Source organism: Panthera onca, chromosome B1, assembly GCF_046562875.1.
Source record: "Panthera onca isolate mPanOnc1 chromosome B1, mPanOnc1 haplotype 2, whole genome shotgun sequence".
NCBI classification, from domain to species: Eukaryota; Metazoa; Chordata; class Mammalia; order Carnivora; family Felidae; genus Panthera; species Panthera onca.
The window spans coordinates 151,429,481-151,456,097 of record NC_138342.1 but is presented as its reverse complement, the minus strand read 5'-3'; the positions used below and the strand labels follow the sequence as shown (position 1 = coordinate 151,456,097).

The following is a 26,617-nucleotide window of genomic DNA, read 5'->3' as shown; positions in this document are numbered from 1 at the left end:
CACAACTATTTTTCTTTCATCATTATTAGTATAACAAACCAACAAAAAAGTTTAGATCAATATTGAGTTAGGCAGCTGTGATCTGAGGTAAGCATATTCCTAAGTCAAATAGTGAGATTATCAGATTTTCATCTCACATTTTGCTTAGTGGTCCCATGTTTGATTATAATTATTCCAAGTACAGTTGACCTTTGAACAACATGGGAGTTAGGGACCCTGACTCTTGTGCAGTAGAAAATACACACATTAACATCTGATTCCCCAAAACTTAACTACTAATGCCCTACTGTTGACTGGAAATCTTACCCATAAGTAGTCGAGTAGCACATATTTTGTGAGAAAAGAGAGCACATATTTTGAGAGAAAAGAAAATGTTATTAAGAAAATAATAAGAAAGAGAAAATTATAGATATTACATTTATCAAAAAATCTGTGTAAGTGGACCCATGCAGACCCATGTTGTTCAAGGGTCATCTGTACTGTATCTTCCTCTTCCTTCTAATTTTCCTAATGAAATTCACATTAAATAGCTATAATATTAAGTTATGTTGATTTAATCATGCTGATTGATGGTACAAAGAATGTCTCCTATAATATTATTGAATATAGAACACATAGGATTTATTAATTGCTGGAGTAATATGCAATGATTAATTTCCCCTACTTACAATAAAAATGATTTAAAAATTATTAGCAAATTTTCATTTTTTATTTCTTTATTTTGAGAGAGAGCGTGAGAGAGCAAGGGAGGGGAAGAGAGAGAGAGAGAAAGACTCTCAAGCAGGCTCAGCACTGCCAGTGCAGAGCGCAATACAGGCCTCGAACCAACGAACCATGAGATCATAGTCTGAGCCAAAATCACAAGTCAGATGTTTAAATGACTGAGCCGGCCAGGCACTCCAGAAAACTTTCCTTTTATAAAGAGCTCCTTTCCCAAGTCAATCTTTATTTCAAAATATCAGTGCTATTAATTAATAAGCTTTGAATCCTGCTAACTAAAAAGGCTTTTGTTCTTAATATTCAAAAGTTGTCCCCTCTGCACTAATACAATTCCCATATATGTTTAAAATGAGATTCACTTTCATTCTATAAAAGGAATTTCCCAATTGATTTTGCCTTTTTTTCTTAGTTTTTCCATTTATTTCTTAAAATTTTTTTATTTTAATACTTAATATATATACAATGGAATAAAACAGGCAAAACTTCCTGTCTACCCTAATGAAACATATGCTTTAGTATTGACACCATGTATTAAGGGTAAAAATTTTGACTTTTCTTTATAAACCAAAGGCGAGAGGTTAGTTCCATCGAGCTTGGCCATGAAGCAAACAGAACAGTTTTCAGAAGATTTTGTTTTAAAACTGTTTTTAAAAAAATGTCTAAGACTTTGAGTGCATTGAATTATTGGTTTTAATTTTGTATAAAGTATAATATGCATGAAAAAATGAACATATCACAGAAATATAGATCAAAGGATTTTCATAGTGAAATATGCCTATTTAACCAATATTGAGTTCAAGAATCCTAAAATTACCAACATGCCAAAGACATATTTTATATTCCTCCTTCAAAAAAAATTTTCTTTAAGTTGGTTTATTTTGAGAGAGAGAGAGAGCATGAGCGTGTGCACAAGTAGGGGAGAGGCAAAGAGGGGGAGAGAGAGAATCCCAGAGTCTGACGCAGGGCTTGAATTCAACAAACCATGAGATCATGACCTGAGTCGAAGTCAGATACTTAACTGACTGAGCCACCCAACCTCCCCTTTTCTTTCTCCTTGGAGAGTAGTCTCTATGCTGATTTCTAAGAGCATAAAGTAGTTTCACTTATTTTGTGACTCATATAACTGCAGTTCTACAATATGCATTCTCTTGTGACTGGTTATTTCATTCATTTTGTTTGTAAAATTCATTCACATTTTTACATGATTTTACGTCATTCTTTCTCAATCCTGTATATTACTCCAGTATTTGAATATAGCACAAGTTGTTTACCCAGGCTACTGCTGATGGACTTTTGGTAGTTTCTAGTTTTTTGGCCATCGTAATTAGTTTGTCTATGAATGCTTTATTACATGTCATTCCGGAAAATATGGAAACACTTCCATTGGGTCTATAACTTGAATTGGATTGCTTAATCCGAATGTGTGCAATCAAACTTATTAAATACTTCAAAGCAATGTTCTAAGTGGAGGCAAAAATTTATGTATCTAACATCATATATGAGAGTTCTAATTAGTCCATATCCTTACTAACATTTGACAGTTCCAAAATTTTTATTTTAGTCATATTGGTGTGTGGTATCAGTTTTAATTTGCAGTTTTGTTTCCATTTCCTTAACTATTAAAGTTAAGCACCTTCTCATGTTTATTGGCAATCAAGTGTCTGAGTTATTTGCCCAATTTTCTATTGGGTGATCTTTCTTTTACTTCATTGGTTTGAAACACTTCTGTATTATGAATATATACCCTTTTTATATACATGTTTTGCAAATATATTTTCCAAAAATGCTAATGGCATGTATTTTCATTGGTTTAATGAAACCTGTTTATTAATTAAAAAGAGAACCTCTTAATTTCAGAGTCTGATTAAGTTTTTCTTTTAAATTTATAGATTTTCTTTTTGTTTGAATAATCTTTTCCATTACCAACATTATAAAGTTCACCTATGTTATTTTTTTCCAATATTTTTAAAATTTCTCTCTGGCATTTAAATTTGAAATTCATCTGGAATTGTTTTAAGTATTTAGTGTGAGCAGAGAAAAAGATACATCATTTCTATATGGGTAACCAATTAGCCCAGAACAAGTTATTGAAAAGACTATTTTGCTCTCCATTCTGTTTCATCAGTCAGTGCCACACTCTCTTAAATTCTACAGCTTTATCATAGTTCAGGATATCTGGTAGTATAATCCCCTGCTTTTTTCTCTTTCAAATTACCATAGGAGTAGAAGTTTTGGACTGATTGTATCAGAAGCTCAGGGTACCCTCTTTGCCAGCCCACCAACCACTTAACTGGTAAAAGTTATTTTTAAAAAAATGTCTGTTACCTATAACAAATGGATATAACAAATGGAGAAACATTTACCCATAAAACATACTAAATCTTTAGAAGAACATCAATAATGTGTGGCCTTTCAACTACAATCTTCTCCTATGCCTCTCAGGTTCTATGTCATGTAAATTCTATTCTGAACAGGTATGGCCAAAATTATGGTGCCTATTTCAACTCTCAGCTCCACCTCTGGAACTCTGATTTCATGTAAGCATGCAAAAGGTGCAAGAAACTCTGATTTCATGGCTCAGCCCAACCACCCATCTTCCACTCATAGGCTATGGGTTCTGCTCTAGGTACAGCAGACCTAAATATTGAAGATGTAATTTTCCCAATCTGTCCCAGATTGCTCATACCAAGATTTTATGTCAGGACTAGTAAACTAAGAAGATATGGTATACCAGGCCCTCTTGTAGAGTGGCAAAGTCACTTCAGAAGAAGTAGGCCACATGGGGCGCCTGGGTGGCTCAGTTGGAAAAGTGTCTGACTTCGGCTCAGGTCATGATTACCCAGTTATGGGTTCAAGACCCACATGGGGCTCTCTGCTGACAGCTCAGAGCCTGGAGCCTGCTTTAGATTCTGTGTCTCCCTCCCTCTCTGCCCCTCACCTGCTCACACACACTCTCCCTCTCTCTCAAAAATAAATAACAATAAAAATTTTTTTTTGAGAAGAAGAAGAGGTAGACCATTATTCCAAACATCCAAACATCAAGGCATAGATGTACTGCCCAGGCAAGAACTTGGCCATGAGAATAGCTACAATATAGTGATTCAATATTCATACACATTACTTAGTGCTCATCACAGTAAGTATACTCTTAATTCCCTTCACCTATTTCACCCATCCCCCACTCACCTCCCCTCTGGCAACCACCAGTTTGTTCTTTATATTTAGGAGTCTGTTTTTTTTAGTTTGTCTCTTTTTTCCCTTTGTTTGTTTTGTTTCTTAAATTCCATATATGAATGAAGTCATAGAAGACATACAGATAGCCAAGACACCTGAAAAGATGGTCAACATTACTAATTATCAGGGAAATGCAAATCAAAACCACAATGAGTATTGGTGAGGATGTGGATAAAAAGGAAACCCTTGTACACTGTTGGTGTATATATATATGTGTGTGTGTGTGAATATATATATATATATGTGTGTGTGTGTGTGTGTGTGTGTGTGTGTGTGTGTGTATGTATTATATAACATTTGCAACAACATGGATGGATCTAGAGACTATAGTGCTAAGTGAAATAAGTCAGAGAAAGGCATAAACTATTTTAACTAAATGTCTCCTTTTGACTTGGATGCTAGAATTAGCAGAGAATTCTAAGCAGCTATTACAAATCTGTTCCAAGAACTAAAAGAAACTACTTTTATGAAAAGATAAAAATGTAATAATAATAAAAACTCATCAAATAGAGAATATCAATAAATGATAAAAATTATTAAAAAGATCACATGTAAATTCCAGAATTAAAAAGGTAATGAGCCCAATGAAAAATCCCTAAAATAATAAAACAGTAGATTTGAGTTGGCATAAAAAAATATTTACAATATGAACAAAAGAAATAATCAAAAATGAAGAAAAATAAGGGCTCCTGGGTGGCTTAGTTGGTTAAGCATCTGACTTTTGATTTCAGTTCGGGTCATGGTCTCACCACCATGAGACTGAGCCCCACATTGGACTCTGTGCTGGGCATGGAGCCTGCTTGAGATACTCTCTCTCTCTGTCCCTCCCCTTATCAAAAAAATGAAGACAAATACATATTGCAATTAAGTCATGTAAGACATTATTAAATGTACCAACATACCCACAGTGAGAGTTTCAGAAGCAGAGGAGAAAAAAAGAAGTGGGGAAAATAGATATTCACAGTAATAATGACTGAAAACTCTCCAACTATGACGAAAGCCATTAATCTACACATATTAGAAATTCAGTGAACTCCAAGTAAAACAAACACAAAAAGTTCCATATGCAGACACATCATACTAAAACTTCTGAAAGCAAAGGTAATAGAGAAAACCTTGAAAGCAAAAAGAGAAAAATGACTTATCACATCTAAGGAAAGCACAGTAAGCTTGACAGCTGACTTCTCATCAAAAACAATAAAATTCAGAAGGTAGTGGAATGACATAGCATGCTGACAAAACAAAGGCAAATAAATATCCTACATCCGTCAAAGATACCCCTCAAAATCCAAGGGTAAACAACGATGTCTTCAGCTTAAAAACAAAACAAGCAAAATAAAGCAAAAAACACAAAAAAAGTGGAGAGAAATTATTTTCAGAAGAACTGCCTTAGAAGAAATACCAAAATAAATTCTTTATACTGAAAGGAAATGATAGCATCAATAGTCATTTCCATGTGAAAAAAACAAAGAATATCACTAAAGGTAATTTTTCAGATAATGATAAAAGATAGTGTAGTTACATATTTTTCCCATCTCTTCCATGATTTAAAAATCATTTGCACAAAACATAAATAATAAAGTTGTATTGTTAGACCTATAACATAGAAATGTAATATATTTGACAATAGCAACACAAAAAAGAAGAGTAAGACTGACATTGTGTTAGAATAAGGATAGACATCATTTAAAATATGCAGGAAACAATGAACAAAGCCAGAAATGGAAATAATGTTTATCAATTACCTGTTAGTACAAATGTGTGCTAACATTTTTATGGCCAGCAAACTAAAACTTAAGGTGTGGGGAGATTTATTGGGTTTATTTTCTATACTCATAAATTTGTTCTCTTCTTTCTTAAAATAAATCTGAACATGTTTGCTTTTCTTCCTCTGGTTGTTTCATTCATTTTTTAAAAAGGAAAATAAACATAAAACAAAGAAAGGAATTAACCAAATGGTAAATGGTTCCCAATCAGCAGATAACTCTGCCTTCTTTCTCTGGGGACAGGGTCAGGGGGCAGGGGAGGGCCACTGTCAGCACTATCTCCATTACCTTTCTTGTCACTTGGAAGGGCCACTGGACATTGCCTTGATATTTATTGCTTTAGATCTCCCTCATATTATAAGTCTGAGGAAAACAACCCCTTTTCAAAAAAGACATATGGATCTTCATCATATGGATGCAGATATATTCTGGACCACATTCTGTGCCGTCTTTCACTTCACCAACATCATCCCAAAATGGTAGTCTGTATCTTAGCGTTGAAGTGAGTCCAATTAAAGCCACTGAAGTGAGTCTAATGCACAGTAGAATGATCTCTTAAAAAGTGAATTCCTTTTTTCTCATGCTGACCTCTTCAATACAGATATCTTAGATATCACATTTTACATATGTAAAACCACACATACCACAGTGACCAATTTGGGGCATTTAATTCCCTGTTGCAACTTTGAGTTGCACACTGTCCCATGGCCAAAAATCTCCCTACATTATTCATCATGGCTGTTACATCCCTTTTTATAACAACCCCTGCATGGGATCCTGTCCTGCACATAGACATCTTCTGGCCACTGATAAGATGTCCCATTGCACCATTCTGGAAAGCCACATTTATTGTCTTCATTTCTAAAATTTCATCTGATGGCATGAATTTGCAGTATTTGTAAAAAAAACTCAAAAGCCCAATCAGCCTCAGGACTCAGTGCAGTTTGAAAGAACACATATCCTTTTCCCAATGTTATAAGGATCTGCAGTCAAGCTTCTCTCCTTCAACCACACTGTTCCCACTGTGCTTCCATAGAAAGATGTCCCCTGGATTTTAAGAGTTGTTCATGCATTCTTTTTATGCAATAGTGTTACAAAAATCAGCATAACAGCATTTACTGAATCGACTGGTCTTTAACTTTGTTGGATATGTTACACACACTGTTTACTCATATGTACACATTTTTTCATCCTGTTTCATACTCAAATTATGATTGAGCTCATGAGTCACAGTGAATGCAAAATCTCTCAGACTGACCCCTTGGAAACTTTCAAATACACAATCAACCTGATGCTTACATGTCCCTGCATGTAAGTGATACTCAAAGTAATGTTAAAATATTTATTTACAAAAAGATGAGCCACATTAGGATGCAGGTGAGAATTAAAGATGATTATCTTCCAAGTACAAAGATTCTTCCATAGTTGACTTTGTCATGTATTCCATGGGATTTTCTTGACTCTAGATCACAACCTTAATTAAAACCACATCAATTGCCAATGAATCAAAATAAGAATTGCTATATTGGCTACAGTGCAGGTTTCCTCTTGCATCTATGAGATATTACTTTCTGAATAAAGAAATCAATTGTGGTCTACCACCACTGTCTGTTTAACAAGATATATGTGGTTCCACCATCCCTCATAAGAACTATATTTCAAAGAGGAATTATCCCTTTCTTAAAACTTCATTCATTGTTCTTCTTCTGTTAAGCCACAGTTTGTGGGTAGAATTTTTGTCTCTTCACTGGCAATAGTATACACCAGATGTTTAAATGTAAAAAGCCTTTTGGGCTCGATTTCATAAGCAATATCATTTATCTATAACATTTCTCGAAGGCAACCAAAACAGGAGTTGAGGGCAACCAAGGGTTCCAGGTCCTTCGTCACATAACCACAATAGTAATCATTTTGGACAAAAGGCTAGTCCTTGAAAAAAAGAACCTTGATCTGTGTAAGTGAACACTGGGAGGTGTCTGGACAGCAAAAGTTTCTTGACTTTCAAATGGAGAACATGTCTCTGACCCCCAAAACACAGACTGTAAGAGTGCCAACATGGAGGCTTCATTAAGCCCCTGCCCATTCCCTTTACCCTCAAGGGAATTACCACTTCTGGAGACCATGGTATTGGGAGCACCCAACCAAAGACCACCCAGAAAGGACCAAAAACACCTCCTGCCAGAACGGGAGAATAATCTCACATGCACCAAGGTCTTATGGAGCAATCATATGGATCTATTGATGAAAACAAAAGAGGACAGGTCAGTAAACATCACTTTTCATCTTCTCCCTCTGAGCTGGCCATATACAGTGCTGATTTTTAAGGGTGTTTCTTTCGAAAGATTGAACTATCAGAGAAGAAACACTATAAAAATTAAAAGAAGTATAGAATGAAGATGGTTATGAGCATACTGGAGTGGAGAAGAAAGAGAAGGATCCAAGATAAAAGTGATTAGCGTTTGGCCCAAGACATCACTCAATGTATTGCCTTGGATATGTTCTTAACATTGGTGAAGCTGAATGATATTGGAAGAGTAGGAGAGAATGGTGATTAACTGGAGATTGATAATTATTAAATCTGAAAAATGAACACATATGGATTATTTTACTGCTCTCTAATACATAAATATCTGTGAACATTTCCACAACTGACATTTAAAGCAAAAAGGCCTTGGGGAAAAGATGAACATAAATCTTAGTTTTCTGGGGATATTTCAATTTACATATGTTGACTTCACATAAATATTAATAGTTTTTCCTTTAAATTTCAAATGATAAATTACTTGGTCACACTACTCAAGAGATGTATATGCAAAAATTAATCATAAATTATATTACAAAATCTTTCATGGTGGTTCACATATACTATATGGCACAATTATGTATTTACTTGTTTTCCCCATGCTCTCTCTTCTAACCCTGTCAAACTGTAATGTGTTAATTGCAAAGAGTCAACTATTAGTATCCATTGTAATGCTTGGTTACTTCAAGTAATAATAAACAATGGTAGAATTTGAATGGGAAATATTTTGAGGTGTTAGATGTGTGTTACCAAACTGTGTTTATGATTAATTTTATTCTTTTTTTTTAAGTTTACTTATTTACTTTGAGAGGGGTGGGGAGGGGCAGAGAGAGTGAGAGAGAGAATCCCAAGCAGGCTCTGCACTGTCAGCAGTGAACTCACAAACAGGAGATAATGACCTGAGCTGAAGTCAAGACTCAGACACTCAACCCATTGAGCCACCCAGGCACCCCATATGATTGATTTTATTCTTAAGAAAAATCACATGTTTCATTTTACAATGAATATGTTTTGCTTTTGTAATTAGGAAAAAGTGTTTACTTTTTATTAAAAATAAAACCTATGATTCTCTCCTTCTGCCACAAAAAAAAAAAAAAAAAAAAAAAAAAAAAAGAACATGTTTCAAATCCTCTGGCCATATGAAATATAAAACAAATTAACTTAGTTAAGAAAAATTGGAGGGGTGCCTGGGTGGGTCAGTCGATAAGCGTCCTAATTCAGCTCAGGTCATGATCTCACAGTTCCTGAGTTCAAGCCCTGAACTAGGCTCTGTGCTGACAGCTTGGAGTATGAAGCCTGCTTTGGATTCTGCCTCCCTCTCTCTGCCCCTCCCCCACTCACGCACTGTCTCTTGCTCTCTCTCAAATATAAATCAACATTAAAAAAATTATAAAAAAAAAAGAAAAGTTGGAGATCGAGGGATAGTGTAGACAAAAGGAAGTGAAGAGAGGGGCGCCTGGGTGGCTCAGTCGGTTAAGCGTCCGACTTCAGCTCAGGTCACGATCTCGCGGTCCGCGAGTTCGAGCCCCGCCTCCGGGTCTGGGCTGATGGCTCAGAGCCTGGAGCCTGCTTCCGATTCTGTGTCTCCCTCTCTCTCTGCCCCTCCCCCCGTTCATGCTGTGTCTCTCTCTGTCTCAAAAATAAATAAACGTTAAAAAAAAAATTAAAAAAAAAAAAAACTGAAGAGAAAATTAATGAATCCAAAAAGGAGCGAGGGAAAGCTGGGGGAAGGTGTGGTTGTCTTTCTGGGGCAAAATCATTAAACTCTAGCATTTTTCAAATTGCAAGCTAACCTGCTCCAGAGATTGACTTTCAAATGCGTTTATCTCATATTTGTGAAAGTGAGAAATCTGGCACTGGCACAACATTAGCTGGAATATTCTCTCATTACATTCTTGCTTTGTGAAAGAATTAATAAAAGCCACAAAGTGGTGCAGACACTGTTACACCCTTGGGAAAAACAAATGAATGATATAGGCCTAGCATACAAATTTGGGCAGAGTAATTGGGATGTGAATAGACTTGAAGGGCTTGTAAAATTGTGTTCAATATTTTACCTATAAGGTGCCTGTTTTATTTTTGTGGTGAAAGGTTCCACAGTCTTTATCAGGTTATAATGATATGTGATTATTTAAGGTAATGACTGTAAGAATCTCTAGCCCAGTTAAAAAAAAAAAAAAGAAAAGTCTGTTATGAGAGATCTAACACACCACTCAAAAATCACTTCTCATAGAAGGTGATATAAAAATGAAAGATGCCTGATTCAGCACCTACCATCTCCTGAATGCTTTATTCATGTCGGTTTACTTTTTATACCTTGATTCAGTGTGCCTTGACTTCTTCTCTCTCTGAAATCATTTTCCTGTCACTTCCTTTTATGAAAAGCAACAATTGCTTCTTTATTCTTCGTGGAGAATTCCTTATTCCTACTTAATCCTACTAAAACTTATATCTCAACAATCTGAAGCCCTGCAGAGGGAAAGATTCCCATAGTCAGAATCCCCATATACCATACAGAGTAGACAGATGGTCATAATTTTCTTTGATTACCAAAGCCACTTGCAAACCACTCAACTTGGTAGCTATCTCATTAAATCACTATTTACTCTTTAAACAACAACAACAACAACAACAAACTCTTACAGCTCAAGGAATTTTATCCCTGTTTTATAGATTTCTTCTCCACCATCTTATCCATACTCTGACTATGTTTAGCAAGCAAGTGGACAACGTATATAACATCTAGCTTATTTTACCTTCAAAACGCAATTTCATTGATCCCTAGCCATCAACCCATGGCCATGACCTATATTATATTATCACACTCTCAACTCTCCTGGTTCTTCCATCTTAAATAGCTTACCACGATTTTTACTTTTAATCTAAATTAACTCATCAAATTCATAGAGGACTTAAATAACTGCTCTTTCCATTCTATTGCACTGTTTTCAGGAACACATTATTTCCCCTTCCATTTTCACAGCCTTTTGTGGAGTCCATTAATTCAACCACCATTTTCCCAACTCCTCAACCTAAAATGGACTGATTCCTTCACTACTACAACAAACTGCCATCACTCCTGGGAAAATGTCATGCTATGTTTAGGAAGATGCTTAAAAGAAAGTAATGCAATCAGAATTAGAATGATACCTTGATACCCCAGTCAAAAGGTTGAAATTATGAATATTTATTTCAAAAACTCTTATACATTAATACTTTGTCTTTTGTTGTCCACAAGTTTTTTAACTTCCTGAATTTCTAAATTTCTTCATTAATGCACAGAGTGCTGTGCTGAAACTCTACATTTTTTTTTGTCGTCACAACTTATTACTGTTGGCTTTTGATCATGGTTGTTTAAATGTTTAAACCAAGAATTCCTCATTACCCTTGTTTTAAATACAGGATTCAATATTTGTATTAAACTTTACTATCAGATTGTAGATAGGAAAAAAGGACGTGCTTCAGGTAAACATCATCCTCATCATTAAGGTGACAAAGTACCTGGTTTACCCCAGTACTTTCCAAGTACTAATGGGTAGGCACCATACAAAATGCCAAGAACACATAAAAATAACTCAAGATCATGAGCCAGAATCTTTGTCCTCATTAATTATTGTATTTGATGACTCCAGAAACCAAAGCTTCTGAAGCAGTATAACGTTTGCATTAGTAAGTGTAATAATGACATAGTATCGTGACTTCAAATTACGCTGCTAGATTTTCTATGCATCTTGTATAAATGCTTTTTCCTTCCAACAGTTTCTTCAAATTCATCAATATCTGTACTCTAATTACCACCTCCCTCTTATTCTCATTCATAGCCTAAATCAGTGTTTTCTAAACTAACTCCTCCTAAAACACATTTTTGTCCATCTCAACAAACTAAAATACAACTGAATAAGATACATTAAATGGCATGAATCCTAAACAGGATGTCACCACTTGGCAAGAAAGAATACTGTTGTATGTGTGTATGTGTGCATGTGTTCATATATTCATATATGCACAAATATATTCATGCATGCATATATTCATGCATGACCAAATACTAGATGCTTCTCTCCTTCACAGCTAAACTTCTTACATAACTTAGCAGAAGAAAAATTAGTGAGGTTTTCATGATCCCTTCCAACTATAGTCCTTATACTTAGTTTGTCTCACCAATCTTATGGACAAAGATTTTTATTGGAGACCTCACATGGCAAAGGGAAATATAAATATCTTCCCCTGTGCCTCTCATTTGATTAAGATCAAGATTTAGCTGCTTAGCAACAAGACTTTCTCAGTTTCACACACCATGGCAACTGGCTAAAGTCCCTCCCAATTGTGACTTCACCACCCCCATCCAAGCTTTACTTCTAATTTCTTCTCAATATGAATAAATCCAACTAACTTTCTTACCCTCATCTTATATGCTTATTTAAGCACTTCAGTTTAGTACTTTCACTCATACTGTTCTCCTATTCCCAGATTGTTTCCTTAAGATTAAATCATATCATAAAACACTGGAAGGTCTAGAAAAAAAGCTTGCCCCCACTATTAAGCTTTCTCTAAAGAAAACAGACATCAATAATCTTCTCTACTTTTCTTTTTACTCTCAAACAATATTTCAGAGACATTAGGTATCTGCACACAAATATGCTTCATCTCTAAGGAGAACTGTTGAATTGTCAGCAAGAAAAACCAAAAATAAAATTCAGAAGAGAGGCGAACAAAAAAATAGTGTGGGAATAAATTTAATAGGTAAATGGACTTGCTAGCAGTTAAAAATGCTAATCTGGGAAGTCTACATTTAGCAATTTGGTTGGATAAATCACAGAAACAAGTTTAGCTATGTCTTATCTTTGAGGGTTTAGCTTTGAGACAGAGAGGAGGTTTTCTCTGGTATTCTCTGCCAGTATGATTTGAGAACCTCAGAAATATTCTGGGTTCAGTTCCAAACTGCCACAATAAAGAAAATATCCTTTACCATTCCATCTAAATAAGTATGGACGTATACCTTTTCCATAAGTGGAGTTTCTCATTTTTCCATAGCTTTGGTCACAACCAGTTTGCAAAGGGACAAAATTTGACCAAGAGGGTTTTAATCTTTTCAGCTTAATTTAAGCCTCTATAGGAACATTCAATTTACCTGGATATTAGATGGGTAGGAGGGATACATGTATGGGAATAGCAATATGCATTGTGTGAAAAATTTGGCTTTATCAAATTTTCTATACACTCTAGTCTTAATCAGATAGATAAGATGAAGGGTTAATTTGACTAACTTTAATTGCATGGATTTCTTTTCATAGTTTACTTTTATTTCATCTTGCAAGCCTTTAGCCAGGTATAAAAGATGTATTAGTTGTTTTTTGTTTTGGTGACCAATAAATAGTTGAGAACTATTCATTTGTTTAAGATTATTTTAGCCATTGATGTTATATGTGTCTATTGAGTCTCTAACGTTTAATTTGTTTCATTTTTGGAGGAGGACAGTTACAGAAATTGTGTATCACATATTTTAATCTAGAAAATTTAGGCCAGAGTAAAACCTTGATATGCAGAGATAAAATCTAGTGTCTCAGATCACTCCTGATAAGTAACTACATTTGGCTTTTAATAAATGTGAGAAACTGAGGGCATTGCATAAGTACTTACAAAGACCACCTGTCCATATACAGAACACATGTTTATATGATAAACACAAGAAGTTCTTTTGATTAGTTAAGGGGTATATTGGAGGAGTTTTACACCGAGGAGACAAAAATGTATGCTTATGCCTACAGTAAGGAACAATTATCTACATTTAATAGATCTGACTCAGAAGGAAAAAATTAATCTTGGGGACGTTGAACAAATCATGCAATGGTTTTGTATGGTTTTATAAAAAAATAGTTGGGCTCTAATTTCTATAATTAGTTTCTTCTCCCTTTATTTTCTGATGTCTTTGGATCTCTTTGTGGATATTGGAAATATCAGTCATCAGATAACTTTAGGGATACACACACACACGTGCACACACACACACACACACACACACCACCTCTCTTTTATCCATCCATCCATTGATGGACACTTAGGTTGCTTACATGTTTAGCTTTTTATAAGTAATGCTGCAATGAACACTGGAATGCAGATACCTCTTTAACGTAATGTTTTCCTTTCCTTTGGATAAATACAAGTGTGCCTCAGAAATATTCTGGGTTCAGTTCCAAACTGCCACAATAAAGAAAATATCACAATAGATCAAAAATGAATTTTGTAGTTTCTGGTACATATTATGTTTATACTATCATACACTCTATTTAAAGTATATAGTAGCATCAAGTCTAAACAAACAATGTACATACCTTATTTTAAAAATACTATATTGCTAAAAAACGCTAACCATCATATGAGTTTTCAGTGAGTCATAATCCTTTTATTGGTGGAGGATCTTACCTCAGTGCTCATGGCTGCCGACTGATCAGGGTGGTGGTTGCTGAAGGCTGGGGTGGCTGTGGCAATTTCTTAAAATAAGACAGCAATGAAGTTTTCAACATCAATCGACTCTTCCTTTCACAAACAATTTCTCTATAGAATGCAATGTTGCATGAAAGCATTTTATCCACAAGAGCTTCTTTCAAAATTGTACTCAATCCTTTCAAACTCTGCTACTGCTTCATCAACGATGTTTATGTAATATTCTAAGCCCTTTGTTGTTATTTTAATAATCTTCACACTGTCTTCACCAGAAGTAGGTTCCATCTTAACAAACCACTTTCTTCATTCATCCATAAGAAGCAATTCCTTATCTGTTAATGTTTTATCATGAGATCACAGCAAGTCAAATATTATAATAATGAAAAAGTTTGAAATATTGTGAGAGTTACCAAAAATGTGACACAGAAACATGAAGCGAACATATGCTGTTGGAAAAATGGTGCCAATATTCTTGCTTGACTCAAGGTTGTCACAAACCTTCAATTTGTAAAACATGGAATATATACAAAATGCAATAAAGCAATGTGCAATAAAACAAGACATGCCTGCATCTGAAAGTGAATTGCTAAATGATAGTTCTATTTCAATTTTTTGAAGAACTTTTCTACTGTTTTCCATGGTGCCTACCCTCAATTTATATTCCCACCAATAGTCACATCAAAGTGCTGACCTTGATGAAATAATTTTTGTACCTATTGAGATATAATTTTCTCAGGTACTCTGTTAATATCAATCATAAAGATTTTTTTTGAGTCAGAAATACTTTAAAAATTTGATCACAATGATACATTATTGTTTATAAAAACATGTTGAAATTTATTTGCCATAGAAACATTTTAAGAATATTAGATCTACTCTCATAAAATAAATTGCTTTGAAAATTTTGCCCTTGTCAGGTTTGCGAATTAAGATAGCCCAAAACTCATAAAAAGAGTTTGAGCCATTCCTTTTTGTCTCCAAAGTTCTTGAAAAATATTTTTTGGAAGATTTCTCTGAAAAAATTATATTTATGGAAGATTTCACTGAAAAGTTATCTGGGACTGGCTGAGTCTTTGAACGCTAATTCAATCTCTTTAGTATTTATTTCTACTGTAGGGCTGGTAATTTAGATTGTTCAATAAACTTGTTTAATTGTCTAAATTGCCAAGTTTATTGGTAAAAAACTTCCTATTTTTTTTCATTACACATGCCCTTTGCAATACCCATTTTCATTTCTGCTCATGGTAACCTGTATTTTCTTGCTTTTACTTTTTTCCTCAGTCAAATGAAGGTTTTATAATGTTTTAATTCATTTAATCAAATTTTATCTTTGCTGATTTTCTCCATTGTGCATTTGTTTTAGTTTCATTGACTCTTTCTCCTAGTTTTGTTATGACTTCTAATTGCCATAGATCTAAAGTGTGGTTATTTTCCCAGTTTTTTGACATGGAAAGTTAAATCAATGTATCTTCACTTTTTTGTTGTTGTTGTTGTTAACATAGGTATATGACTACATTTTCCCTAAAAGACTGCTTTAGGTTAAATACTATGTAACTTAATATATTGTAGTTATTTGTATTTCAGTTCAAAATATTTCCTAATTTTTGTTTTGAATCTTCATTGACATATAGATTATCAAAAATATATATAAGGTAGGATATTATATTGTGATTTATTAATAAGAAAAATGTTTGGTCATCATCCATCCTTTTCGGCAGAGCTCCTAAACCCTTAAATCTCCCAAATTAAGAAAGCAATACAGTTGTCTTTTGTTACATTAATGAGGTTACTTTTGGAAACCACTTAAGGATGGTGGTCGGCTGCCAGTGGAGCCAACAATGTGATTAGAGAGTTAGAACTTCCAGTCTCACCTTGTCCCCCACCATCACGTCTGTAGAGGAGAGAGGATCTGGAGATTGAGTTCAGTTACCAAAATGAATCATGCCTAGGTAATAAAGCCTCCATAAAACTCCAAAAGGACAGGGTTTGGAGAGCTTCTGGATTGGTGAATGAATGGTGAGACCTGGAGAGAGTAACATTCCCGAGAAGAACATTCCTTTTCCCTTCCTACATACCTTGCCCTGTGCATCCCTTCCATCTATCCCTTTCTGGATTATATCCTTTTATAATAAAACCATAAGACAATCAGTAAAAAGTTTCTCTGAGTTCTGTAAGCAACTCTAGCAAATTAATCAAACCCAAGGAGATGGTCATTATAACCTCCAAATTATAGCTGGTCTGTCAGAAGTACAGATGACAAACGAGGGGACAAGCAGTCTTATCGGCCTGAGCCCTTAACCTGTGTCACCTGGAGCTATCTCTCAGGAGACAGTGTTAGGATTGAGTTAAACTGTAGAATACCCAGATGGTGTAAGAGAATTATTTGATGGTGTGGGGGTACCACGGCTCTACCTTAGAACTGGGTGCAAAATCTTGGTTGGTAACCAGACGTGAGACCAGTGTCACAATTGTCCCAGGTAATTGGAATTTTTCCTGTTATCTTTAATGCGATTGACTTGTAGATTAAATATATAAGGTTTAGGAAATGACTCTTCTTGATTAAAACCATATGAAATTTGTTGGGACTTTCTGGCCCACCATAAGGTGGCTTTTGGTAATAGTTTATGTGTGGATGAATCAAAGTCAATTTAGCCATTTTGAGTTTAGTATTTCTTTTCTTTATATATATAATAGATCCAGTTTGTTAATTTTATACCGAAAATCTTATTCAGCAGATTTGCTGTTTATCTTTTTTATCACTATTAAGAGAATTGGGTTAAAATTTTCCCTCTTGTTTATTGTGGATTTCTCTACCTCCATATTTCTCCTTATATCTTTGTTTTTTATTTGTCTTTTAAACTTTGAGAGAGAGAGAGAGAGAGAGAGAGAGCGCACCTGTGCAAGTGAGGGAAGGGCTTGGGGGGAGGGAGAGAGAATCTCTCCGGAGCTGGACACGGGGCTTGATCTCATGACTATGAGATCATGCCATAAGCCAAAGCCAAGAGTCAGACACTTAATCAACTGAGCCACCCAGATGTCCCCCCCCCCTTATATATTTGAAGTTATATTAGTGGGTGCTCACATATTAAGGACATCCTATCTCCTAATGATTTGCCTTTTATCATTACAAAATATCCCCCTTTATTTCTAGTAATGCTTTGTTCCCCAGTCTTCATTATCAAATAAGAGAATTAACACTAAATTAATTTGGTTAATCTTGCATAAAAAATTATTTTTCAAGTTTTTACACCCTCTAGGTCTTTATTTTTAAATTGTGTTTTTAGTAAACAGCATACTACTAGGTTTTTGTTTTTTTTTTTTAATTTTAACATTTATTTATTTTTGAGACAGAGAGAGACAGAGCGTGAACGGGGGAGGGGCAGAGAGAGAGGGAGACACAGAATCCGAAACAGGCTCCAGGCTCTGAGCCATCATTCCAGAGCCTGACGCGGGGCTCGAACTCACAGACCGGGAGATCGTGACCTGAGCTGAAGTCGGAAGCTTAACCAACTGAGCCACCCAGGCGCCCCACTACTAGGTTTTATAATACTAGATTTTTACACTCTGAAACATGTCAGTCTTTTAATTTCTTAATGTAATTCATTTTACATAGGCCTTATATCTACCATAGGTTTTTTTTTTTTTCTATTTTCACATACCTGCATTATGTTTGTTTCCTTCTTCACTGGCCCATATCTTTAGTAATCAAATACCATTTATTTTGCCTTTTTTTTCTTTTATTTCTTATATTTACATATCTTATCATTTTAATGGTTCCCTTTCGTTCTTGTTTGTTTTTGAGAGTGAGAGACAGAGCGCAAGAAGGGAAGGGGCAGAGAGAGAGGGAGACAAAGAACCCAATCCAGGCTCCAGCCTCTGAGCTGTCAGCACAGATCCTGACAAGGGGCTCAAACCCACAAACCGTGAGATCATGACCTGTGCCTAAGTCTGACGTTTAACCAACTGAGTGACTCAGGCACCCCTTAATGGTTACTTTAAAGATTGCAGCATGTGTTCTCAATGTCATGTACTACTATGCATATCATTAATTTACCTCTTCCTCGTACTGCTAGATGCTTAGACCTGTTAACTATTTGCATACCTCCCAGCTTTTGTGATAAATACGTTTGCGTTTTGTTCTGCACATCTTTATAATCCATAAGATACTATTAGTATTGTTTGGTACATTATTTTTAATTATTATATCCACATATTTAGTGTTTCTTGTGCATTTTATACCCACCTGCACATTCATGCTTCTTTCTGGTATTATGTTTCTACCTACCAAAAAAGAAATTTCAATATTTGAGTGCTAACTGCTGGCAATGATTTGTTTGCCAAAGGAAAGTTTTGTTCTCCTTCATTCTTGAAGGTTGTTTTTACAAAGTAATTCTAATGTGGTAATTATATTTACCAAGCAAATATCTTACTCCGTTATCTTCTACATTCAAACATTTTGTTCAGGTCAGCCATCTATTTTATTGTCAATAAAGTTGACTATTTTATTGACAATAAAATACATAATAGAAATATATATCTGGCTGCTCTTAAGATTTCTCAGTGTCTGGTTTTCAAGTTACTCTTAGGTGTGCGTTTGTGTATTTATACTGCTTAAAATTCATTCAGTTTTTTGAAGTAGTGAGATGGTATGTTTCCATGCTTTTAGGAAATTCTCTGACATATCTTTTTTATTATTTCTATTCAATTATCTTTCTCCTCCTCAACTGGGGCTCTATTTTACTAATTGTAGGTTTATTGATCTGTTTCACATATCACTAATCTGTATCCTAATCTTTAATATTTTTCACTATGTGTGTAACTGATATTTTTCACTGACTGCTCTTCTAGTTAACTAATGCAGTTAATTGAAGAAAGCAGTCTAGAATTCAAAATGTTCCCTAATTCCCTGTATTTAGTTACTTTATTTTTTTAGTTCTAGAATATCTTTTTGATAACTTTGAATAGGGTTCTAATTTTCTGGTGAAATTTATCTGTCTTCTTTCACATAGTTTATTTTTCTTCTATTTTCTCTAAAATAGTAATCATGGTGGGGTTTTGTTCATTATTATCTTTTACACTCTCTGAATCATCTTTTAGATGGTTTCTAGCAAATCTTTTACTGTCATTGTTGGTGTTTTCTCTTTACCATTGACCATAATTTTTCCCTCTTGATATATGTGATAATTGTTTTTTATAGTCTGCTCCATGTTATGTATAAAGAACCCTAGAGGTTCAGGGTAAACTTTGATATTACCTTTGACTTGAGAAGTTTTCATCTGTCTTACATTTGGAAGATAGGCTGACTGATAATTCCAATACAATTAGCAACTGAGTTGGTCAGCAAATAGTGTAGTTTTAGTAACACACATATATCTTACTGTACTTTCTTTTGAGAGCCCATATGCCTCTATTTTTTCAGCTCTAAAAGCAATTGGTGATTATGTTCTGATATTCAAATCTTCAAAACTCAATTCTCTAACCTATTTCCAACCTCCTTCAAAATCAGGCTAACATTGTAAAGGGAAGGTAGGACATGTCCTAAGGAAATCCTCCTTTTCCACCAAATCTTTGATTCTTGAGTACAACAGATTATAGAGATTTCTTCCTTTAAAGGCTTCAACCTGTCTCCCCAGCCTCCCAGAGAGGACCTAAATCCAGCAAATGTGTTATAGAGAAAACTGATTTTTAATTTGATGCTCATTTAGTGTCTCATCTATCAATCTGGTCTCCTGTATACACTAAGAAGCTTCAGGCTTCTCGTTCTCCAACAGAGGCTTTCTAACTGGGATGGCCAAGTTGATCCTCAATTTGTATTCAGAATCATCACATTACAGGGAACAATCACTTTTGTTCCCGGGGAAAAAGTACTGATATTTCTCATTGTTTTCCTTTCCTTGTAGTTTTTAAGTCTTTTAATCTTCATTTCCTTCATAGTTCTCTGATACTTTAAACATATAATTAAAAAATGTGTTTGGTATTGCACAATTGTTTTTATTGTTGTTTTCAGTGGGGGGAAAAACTTATCTACCAAGACCTACCTAGAAATGAAAGCATTTTCTTTATCTCATTTTATAACCAAAGAAACACCAAAGGTTGAGAGACAATTCTTATTATCATCCTGTTCTTTCTTTTTTTTGTTTGGAAAATTGAGGTACATTTAAGTAATTTAAAGATGGGAAAGGTCAGTGGTAAAGAAAAGCTCAAACAAACAAAAACTGGCACCTCCTGACTTTCACTTTCCTCATTACACAAAGATTAGTACTATAACAGTCAGGATTGAGTCAGAAAAAGTAAAACCACATCAGCAATTTTAGGAGCACCTGGGTGGCTCAGTCAGTTGGGCATCTGACTTTGGCTCAGGTCATGATCTCATGGTCTGTGGGTTTGAGCCCCACATCAGGCTCTGTGCTGACAGCTCAGAGCCTGGAGTCTGGTTTGGATTCTGTCTCTCTCTCTCTCTTTCTAATCCTCCCAAGCTCGCACTCTGTCTCTCACACTTTCTCAAAAATAAATTACATTACAAAAAGAAAAAGTAAAAACACATCAGTAATTTTAGAGGGATAGAATTAAGTACAAGAATTGGGTAAATAGATATTGAAGAACAAGAAAAGGGAGTCATGTGCTACTAACTTGTTAGCAGGTATGAAATACTAACTGTTAAAAGGTGATTTCTTTCAAGGAGCTAAGGAGCAAAGGGAAGAGCTTGAGGGTTACTGAAATCTAGAAGACTGTAGGTCTGACTGCGTGGATCTGAGACCCAGAACTCTGACAGTAGGTAGTGCTAAGCTGGTGCAGAAGATTTGGGATACTGGTAGGAAGCTCAACGATCTGCAACTCGGACCTCTCAGGATAACACACTGATGCTGGATGACAGTGAAGTTGGTCTGCAGTGAATTTAAAAAATATACATAAATAAGTAAAGAAATAAGTATTTTCAATAAATATTTTAGTGAAAAAATATGTAAACGAAGTATAACTGACAGTGTAAAACATGTTATTGAAGTGTTATTGACATACAGGAAGCAAACAGATCTCCCAGGTTTCCAAACTCTCACTCATTCCCCTTATTGCAGATCCCTATAGGAAGAGGGCCTGGTACAGCAGAATACGGTCCCTGTGATGAAGTGTACAAAATGGGAAGGGGATTTGAAGCTGTGTAACCTGAAAACTGGTACACAACCCATGTGCCATGCTTTTTCCCAGAAAATATAAAGAAAGAAATTTTAGGCAAAATGGATCTTCTAATTGTTTAAAATAATGAAGAACAAGTAGAAACATTCCAGGAAGAACCTTGTTTAATGCATACTTATTTGGGTACAGTTTTTACTAGTGATGGCCTTTGTTTCCCACCTTTACCCTGTTGAAGTGAGAGGCTAGCTTGACTCTGAAGTCTTTGTGGTGGTTTTGAGGGTTGAGCTTTTTGTTGTTTTGCAGATTGAGTTGAAACCTTACTCACTTGTCTTGAAGGAGCCCTACTCTCTTGTCTTAAAGTAGCCTTACTCTCTTGTCTTGAAGGAGCCCTACTCTCTTGTCTTGAAGGAGCCCTACTCTCTTGTCTTGAAGGAGCCCTACTCTCTTGTCTTGAAGGGGGCCTACTCTCTTGTCGTGAAGGAGACCTACTCTCTTGTCTTGAAGGGGGCCTACTCTCTTGTCTTGAAGGAGCCTTACTCTCTTGTCTTGAAGGAGCCTCACTCTCTTGTCGTGAAGGAGCCTTACTCTCTGGTTTTGGAGGAACATTTTGTTCTGGTTTTGCAGGTTGAGTAGGAACATTTAGCATCTGTTTTGAAGGAACCTTTTGCACTTGTTTTAAAGGAAACTTTTGTGTTTGTTTTGCACTTTCAGCTTCCTTTTCCTTTGATTTTTTCTTCATGCAAAGACAAATAAGACAACATAATAAGAGAAGCAACCAAAGAAGTGAGAATGCTAGCAAGTAACCCCTCTTTATTTTTTCTCTCTTCGGGGGTGGTCCACTATCAACACTACCTCCATTGCCCCGTTTTAGGCAGTTGGGTGGATCCCACAAATAGTTGCAATGGCAGTGATGTTTATTGTTGCAAATTCCCCTCAAGTTACAGAATTTAGGTGAACAACTACTATCCAAGCGAGATATATGGACACACTGCCTGTCAATGCAGAGATGTTCTGGGCCACACTCTGTGCCATCTTTCACTTCACCAATATCAGGTATGGGCATCCCAGAGTGGTAGTCAATACCCCAGCAGACGCCGTCATTGGAGTGAAATTGATGCACAGTATAATGTTCGTGCAGAGTGGGAATTTCTGTCACATTCTTACACTGAACTCTGCCACACAGGCTGTCTGAGATATTACATTTTATATATACACCGTTTTTGAGACCACAGTTACCAAAACGATCACCAAGAGTGTTTATTTTTTTGTAGCAACTCTGACTTGCACTCGTTGCCTCTTGTCCAAAAAGCTGCTTACACTGTTCGTTGCGGTCATTACAGTTCTTCTCATAGCAATAGGCACTTTCGTTACAAGGAATTCCATCCTCCACATAGACATCATCTGGGCACATGTAGGATATGCCATCGCACCACTCTGGAAGATCACATTCATTGACCTGCTTTCTACATATTTTTCCTGATGGTAATAACTGGCAGTCCTTGCAACAAAGCCCAAAAGCACACGTAGACCCAAAGCTCAAAGTGCAGTTTGACAGACAGCAGGCATCTTTTGCACAACTCTGTAAAGGTCCACAGTCACACTCCTCTTCATCTTCAACAATACCATTCCCACAACGTGTCTGTGAAAATATGTCCTTTGTGTGTATAGTGTAGAACAAACATTTTACCTGGTGTATAGAATATCTCCAAAAATAAGAATAACTACAATTGCTAAATTTAGTTATTGGTGGGTTTGAAAAATGCATTATGCATTTAGGCACTGCACATGTACAAAAGTCAGTATCGTGAATCATACCCAAATTATGACCAATATGATGAGCCATTGCAATTGCAACAGTGCCCAAGGTTTTTTCTACATTAGTAACAATTGCACAATTAATGTGTGATTGACACAGTCCTTGAACGTAGCCTAAGCCACTCATTCCTCGTACTGTCTTATTTATAAAAAGATGTATAGTATCATGTGGTAGGCGGATATCAAGGTTTTCCTTTTTCCAAAGGCAAAAATATTTCAGAGATCTCCTTATATCATTTACTTCAATGTAGTTTTTTTCAGTCCAGAACTCCAAACCAAACAATAGCAATTTAAGACCCAAGATGTCATAAATGGAATCCACTATATTTACAATAGTATACAGGTCTTCATTAAACTTTGAAACGTTCTTATTTATATGAAGATATAAACTATGGTCCACCACCACTGCTATTTCAATAACAAACATATGGAGCCACCAGCCCATATAAGAACTTTGTTTCTGAGTAGAATTATTAATCTCTTGAGACTCCCATTGGGGTACAATTTTCTCTCGAATAAAGTCAGAGTTCATGATTGGGAATTGGGTCTCCTCACTCTCCATTTTATATACCAGATGTTCAAATTTAGTAGAAAAAGTCATGGGCTCAATTTCATAAGCAATGTCATTTATCTGTAACAATCCTCGAAAACCACCAAAACAGTAACTGAGGGCGACCAGGGATTCTGGGTCTCCCTCCACATAACCATGATAGTAGCAGTCATTCTGAACAAAAGGTTGGTCCTCAAGGAGAGCACCCTGGTCTGTATAGGTGAACACTGGGAGGTGTCTGGACAGCAAATGCTTCTTGACCTTTATATGGACAATGTGTCTCTTGCCCCCAAAATGCAGGCTGTAAGAGAGCCAGCCTGAAGGCTTCATGCCTCTTCCAGTGCCAGGTATCCTCAAAGGAATCACCACTTCTGGAGGACTATTATATTGGGGGTGCTCAGCCTGGGTGTGTCCACAAAAGAACAGACACACCCCAAACCAGTGTAGCAGAAATATGATCCTCATGTATAGCAGACCTTTAATCACAGTCATTATGAAGCCACCATTATGGAAATATTGGTCCAGATGCTCTGGCTTCTTATCCTGAGCTGGTCAATATGAAGGGCTAATCATTTGGGATCTGTGTTCTGGCAGAGTTGAACCATTACAGTATCACCCCTATAAGTAAAACAAAAAGCAACATGTGGATGGAAGTGGTTATGCCTGGTGAAGAAAAAGAAAAAGGCATGCAATAAAAGTAATTAGTGTTTGCTCAAGGAATAACCCAGGAAACTTCCTAGAATTTGCTCTTAAGAATTAATCCAGCAAAAAGGGACTCAGGGTATATAGAAGAATGAAAACTGGCTACATATTTATAGTTATTAAACCTAGATGATGGGAAAATAAGGATTTATTGTACTATTCTATAAATATGCATATGCATGAACATTTCCAAAATTAATAGTTAAAACAGAAGGTTCTTAGGGTTAGGTGACCATATATTGCTGAGATTGTCTCAATTTACACATGTTAAATTGGCATAAATAGTAATACCTCTTTCTGTTTTTCAAACTCAACTGATTAGTTAAGAGACATTTTTTTTTTGTAAAAAGCACTTATAATATTTTTTAATATTTTGATATTTTAATATTAATTTAATATAAATATAATTTAATATTAATTTAATATTAATTTTAATATTTTTCATGGTGCTTACCACATACCTCCCTGAAGCAAAAAGGTTTATTTCTTTTTTCTTCCTTAAATTATTCTTACTAGGCTTATCAGACTAGAAATACTCAAGAGCATTATTTGTGCCTTTCACAAATGTTGGTATCTCCTATAATGCCTATCTTAATTCTTTACATAATAAAAAATGGTTGACTTGACTTTTATTGTTCTTTGGAATGTTACTCAATAGTGTTTATACTTTATTACATTTTTAATATAGAACATCATTCAAAAAAATTGGCCAATTTAATTTCTGCAACAAGGTCATATAAACTCAGTTTCTCTGCTTGTTCCCTCTAAATGTAAATAAATACCATGAAAACATTCAATGAGAGGGAGAAGGTGGGCCAACATGGCAGGGAAATAGAGGTATCTGTACTTCCCGCATCTCTCAAACAAAGAAGTACTCAAGCTAAAGGACTTTGAACCCCAGAAGTCTGGGAGGAAAAGAGACTGAGTCTTAAAAGGAGATACCGGGACATCCTTGATGGGATATAGGTGGGTGATTGTGAACTGGAGGAGATAAAACGGGCTGCATAGGCATCAAGGGGAAGGATCCCCTTTTGTGGAAAAACAAAGGGAAGAGAAAGAGTGGCTGGGGAAGCATAGGACTGTATCTGGACAAGAGATAAACCTTGGACTGGGACTGAGAGAGATCCCATAGTTAACTGTGGGGCTTTCTTTGGACTGGGGCCAGCTGCCCCATTTGCGCACCTGGGGAGGGGACCCAGGTTCTGTGGTAGGTCAGGGTGCATGCTGCAGTAGGAGAAAGTGGTCCCCTCCCTGGAGTGCTGTGGGATAGAACAAAGCCTGCTGTGTCTGCCACCCCCAGGCTTGGCAGCTATGTCAGTGGTGCAGTCCACAGCTGGAAGTGCTCCCTGAAGTGCTGCGGCATGGGAAAAGCCAGCTGGGACCACATCTCAAGCTGCACAGAGAGGCACCTCCCCAGTGCGAGAGTGCACAGAGTGGGACTTTGAATTCTAACAAAGCACAGGGTCAGGGGAGTCAGTGAAGCCAGAAGGACTGCCCCCCTTTGCACCTGCAACACAGTAAGGACAATTTGAACGGAGTCCACCAGGTCATGGAGAATGGACTGGGTATCGCCATTTCCCCCCCTCCACCCCCACCACCACCAAGGCAGGACCTATAGTGGAGGTGGGACCAGCCTACAGCAAAGCACTCCCCTCCATGCCGGGTAACTGCATCTGCTGGAGCAGATAGATGCTGTGCAACCAGATGGCTCCATCATCCAGACCAGTGATGCTGCCTAGCCTGGATTAATTCCAGGACAATTTTTGTTATTTAGATGTATTCTCCCTTCTTCTCTCTTCCCTCCTCTAGCTGGTTACACTGGTTGTTGGTTTGTTTAAGCAGACATATTGAATCCATTCTCTTCATACATGTTCTACACCTCCTTCTGTGCGTTCCTTTCTCTCTCTCTGGAATAATCAAGCCGTATAGTTTCTCTGTCTGGGTACGTTTATC

General features: G+C 36.1%; 1 protein-coding gene across 3 annotated transcripts in view; it reads right to left on the bottom strand.

Moving 5' to 3' along the window:
• The window catches only part of ADAM29 (ADAM metallopeptidase domain 29), a 116,170-nt gene that overhangs the window by 12,061 nt on the left and 77,492 nt on the right, over nt 1-26,617 (bottom strand). For 2 of the 3 annotated variants that reach the window (XM_060653744.2, XM_060653745.2), the window contains one exon: nt 21,744-24,580. In XM_060653744.2, the coding sequence (XP_060509727.2) occupies nt 21,773-24,454 (2,682 nt within the window). In that variant the 5' untranslated portion in view covers nt 24,455-24,580 and the 3' untranslated portion in view covers nt 21,744-21,772. Of the gene's footprint in view, nt 1-21,743; nt 24,581-26,617 lie in introns of those variants that run through there. The other variant, XR_009616045.2, reaches the window with a different exon arrangement.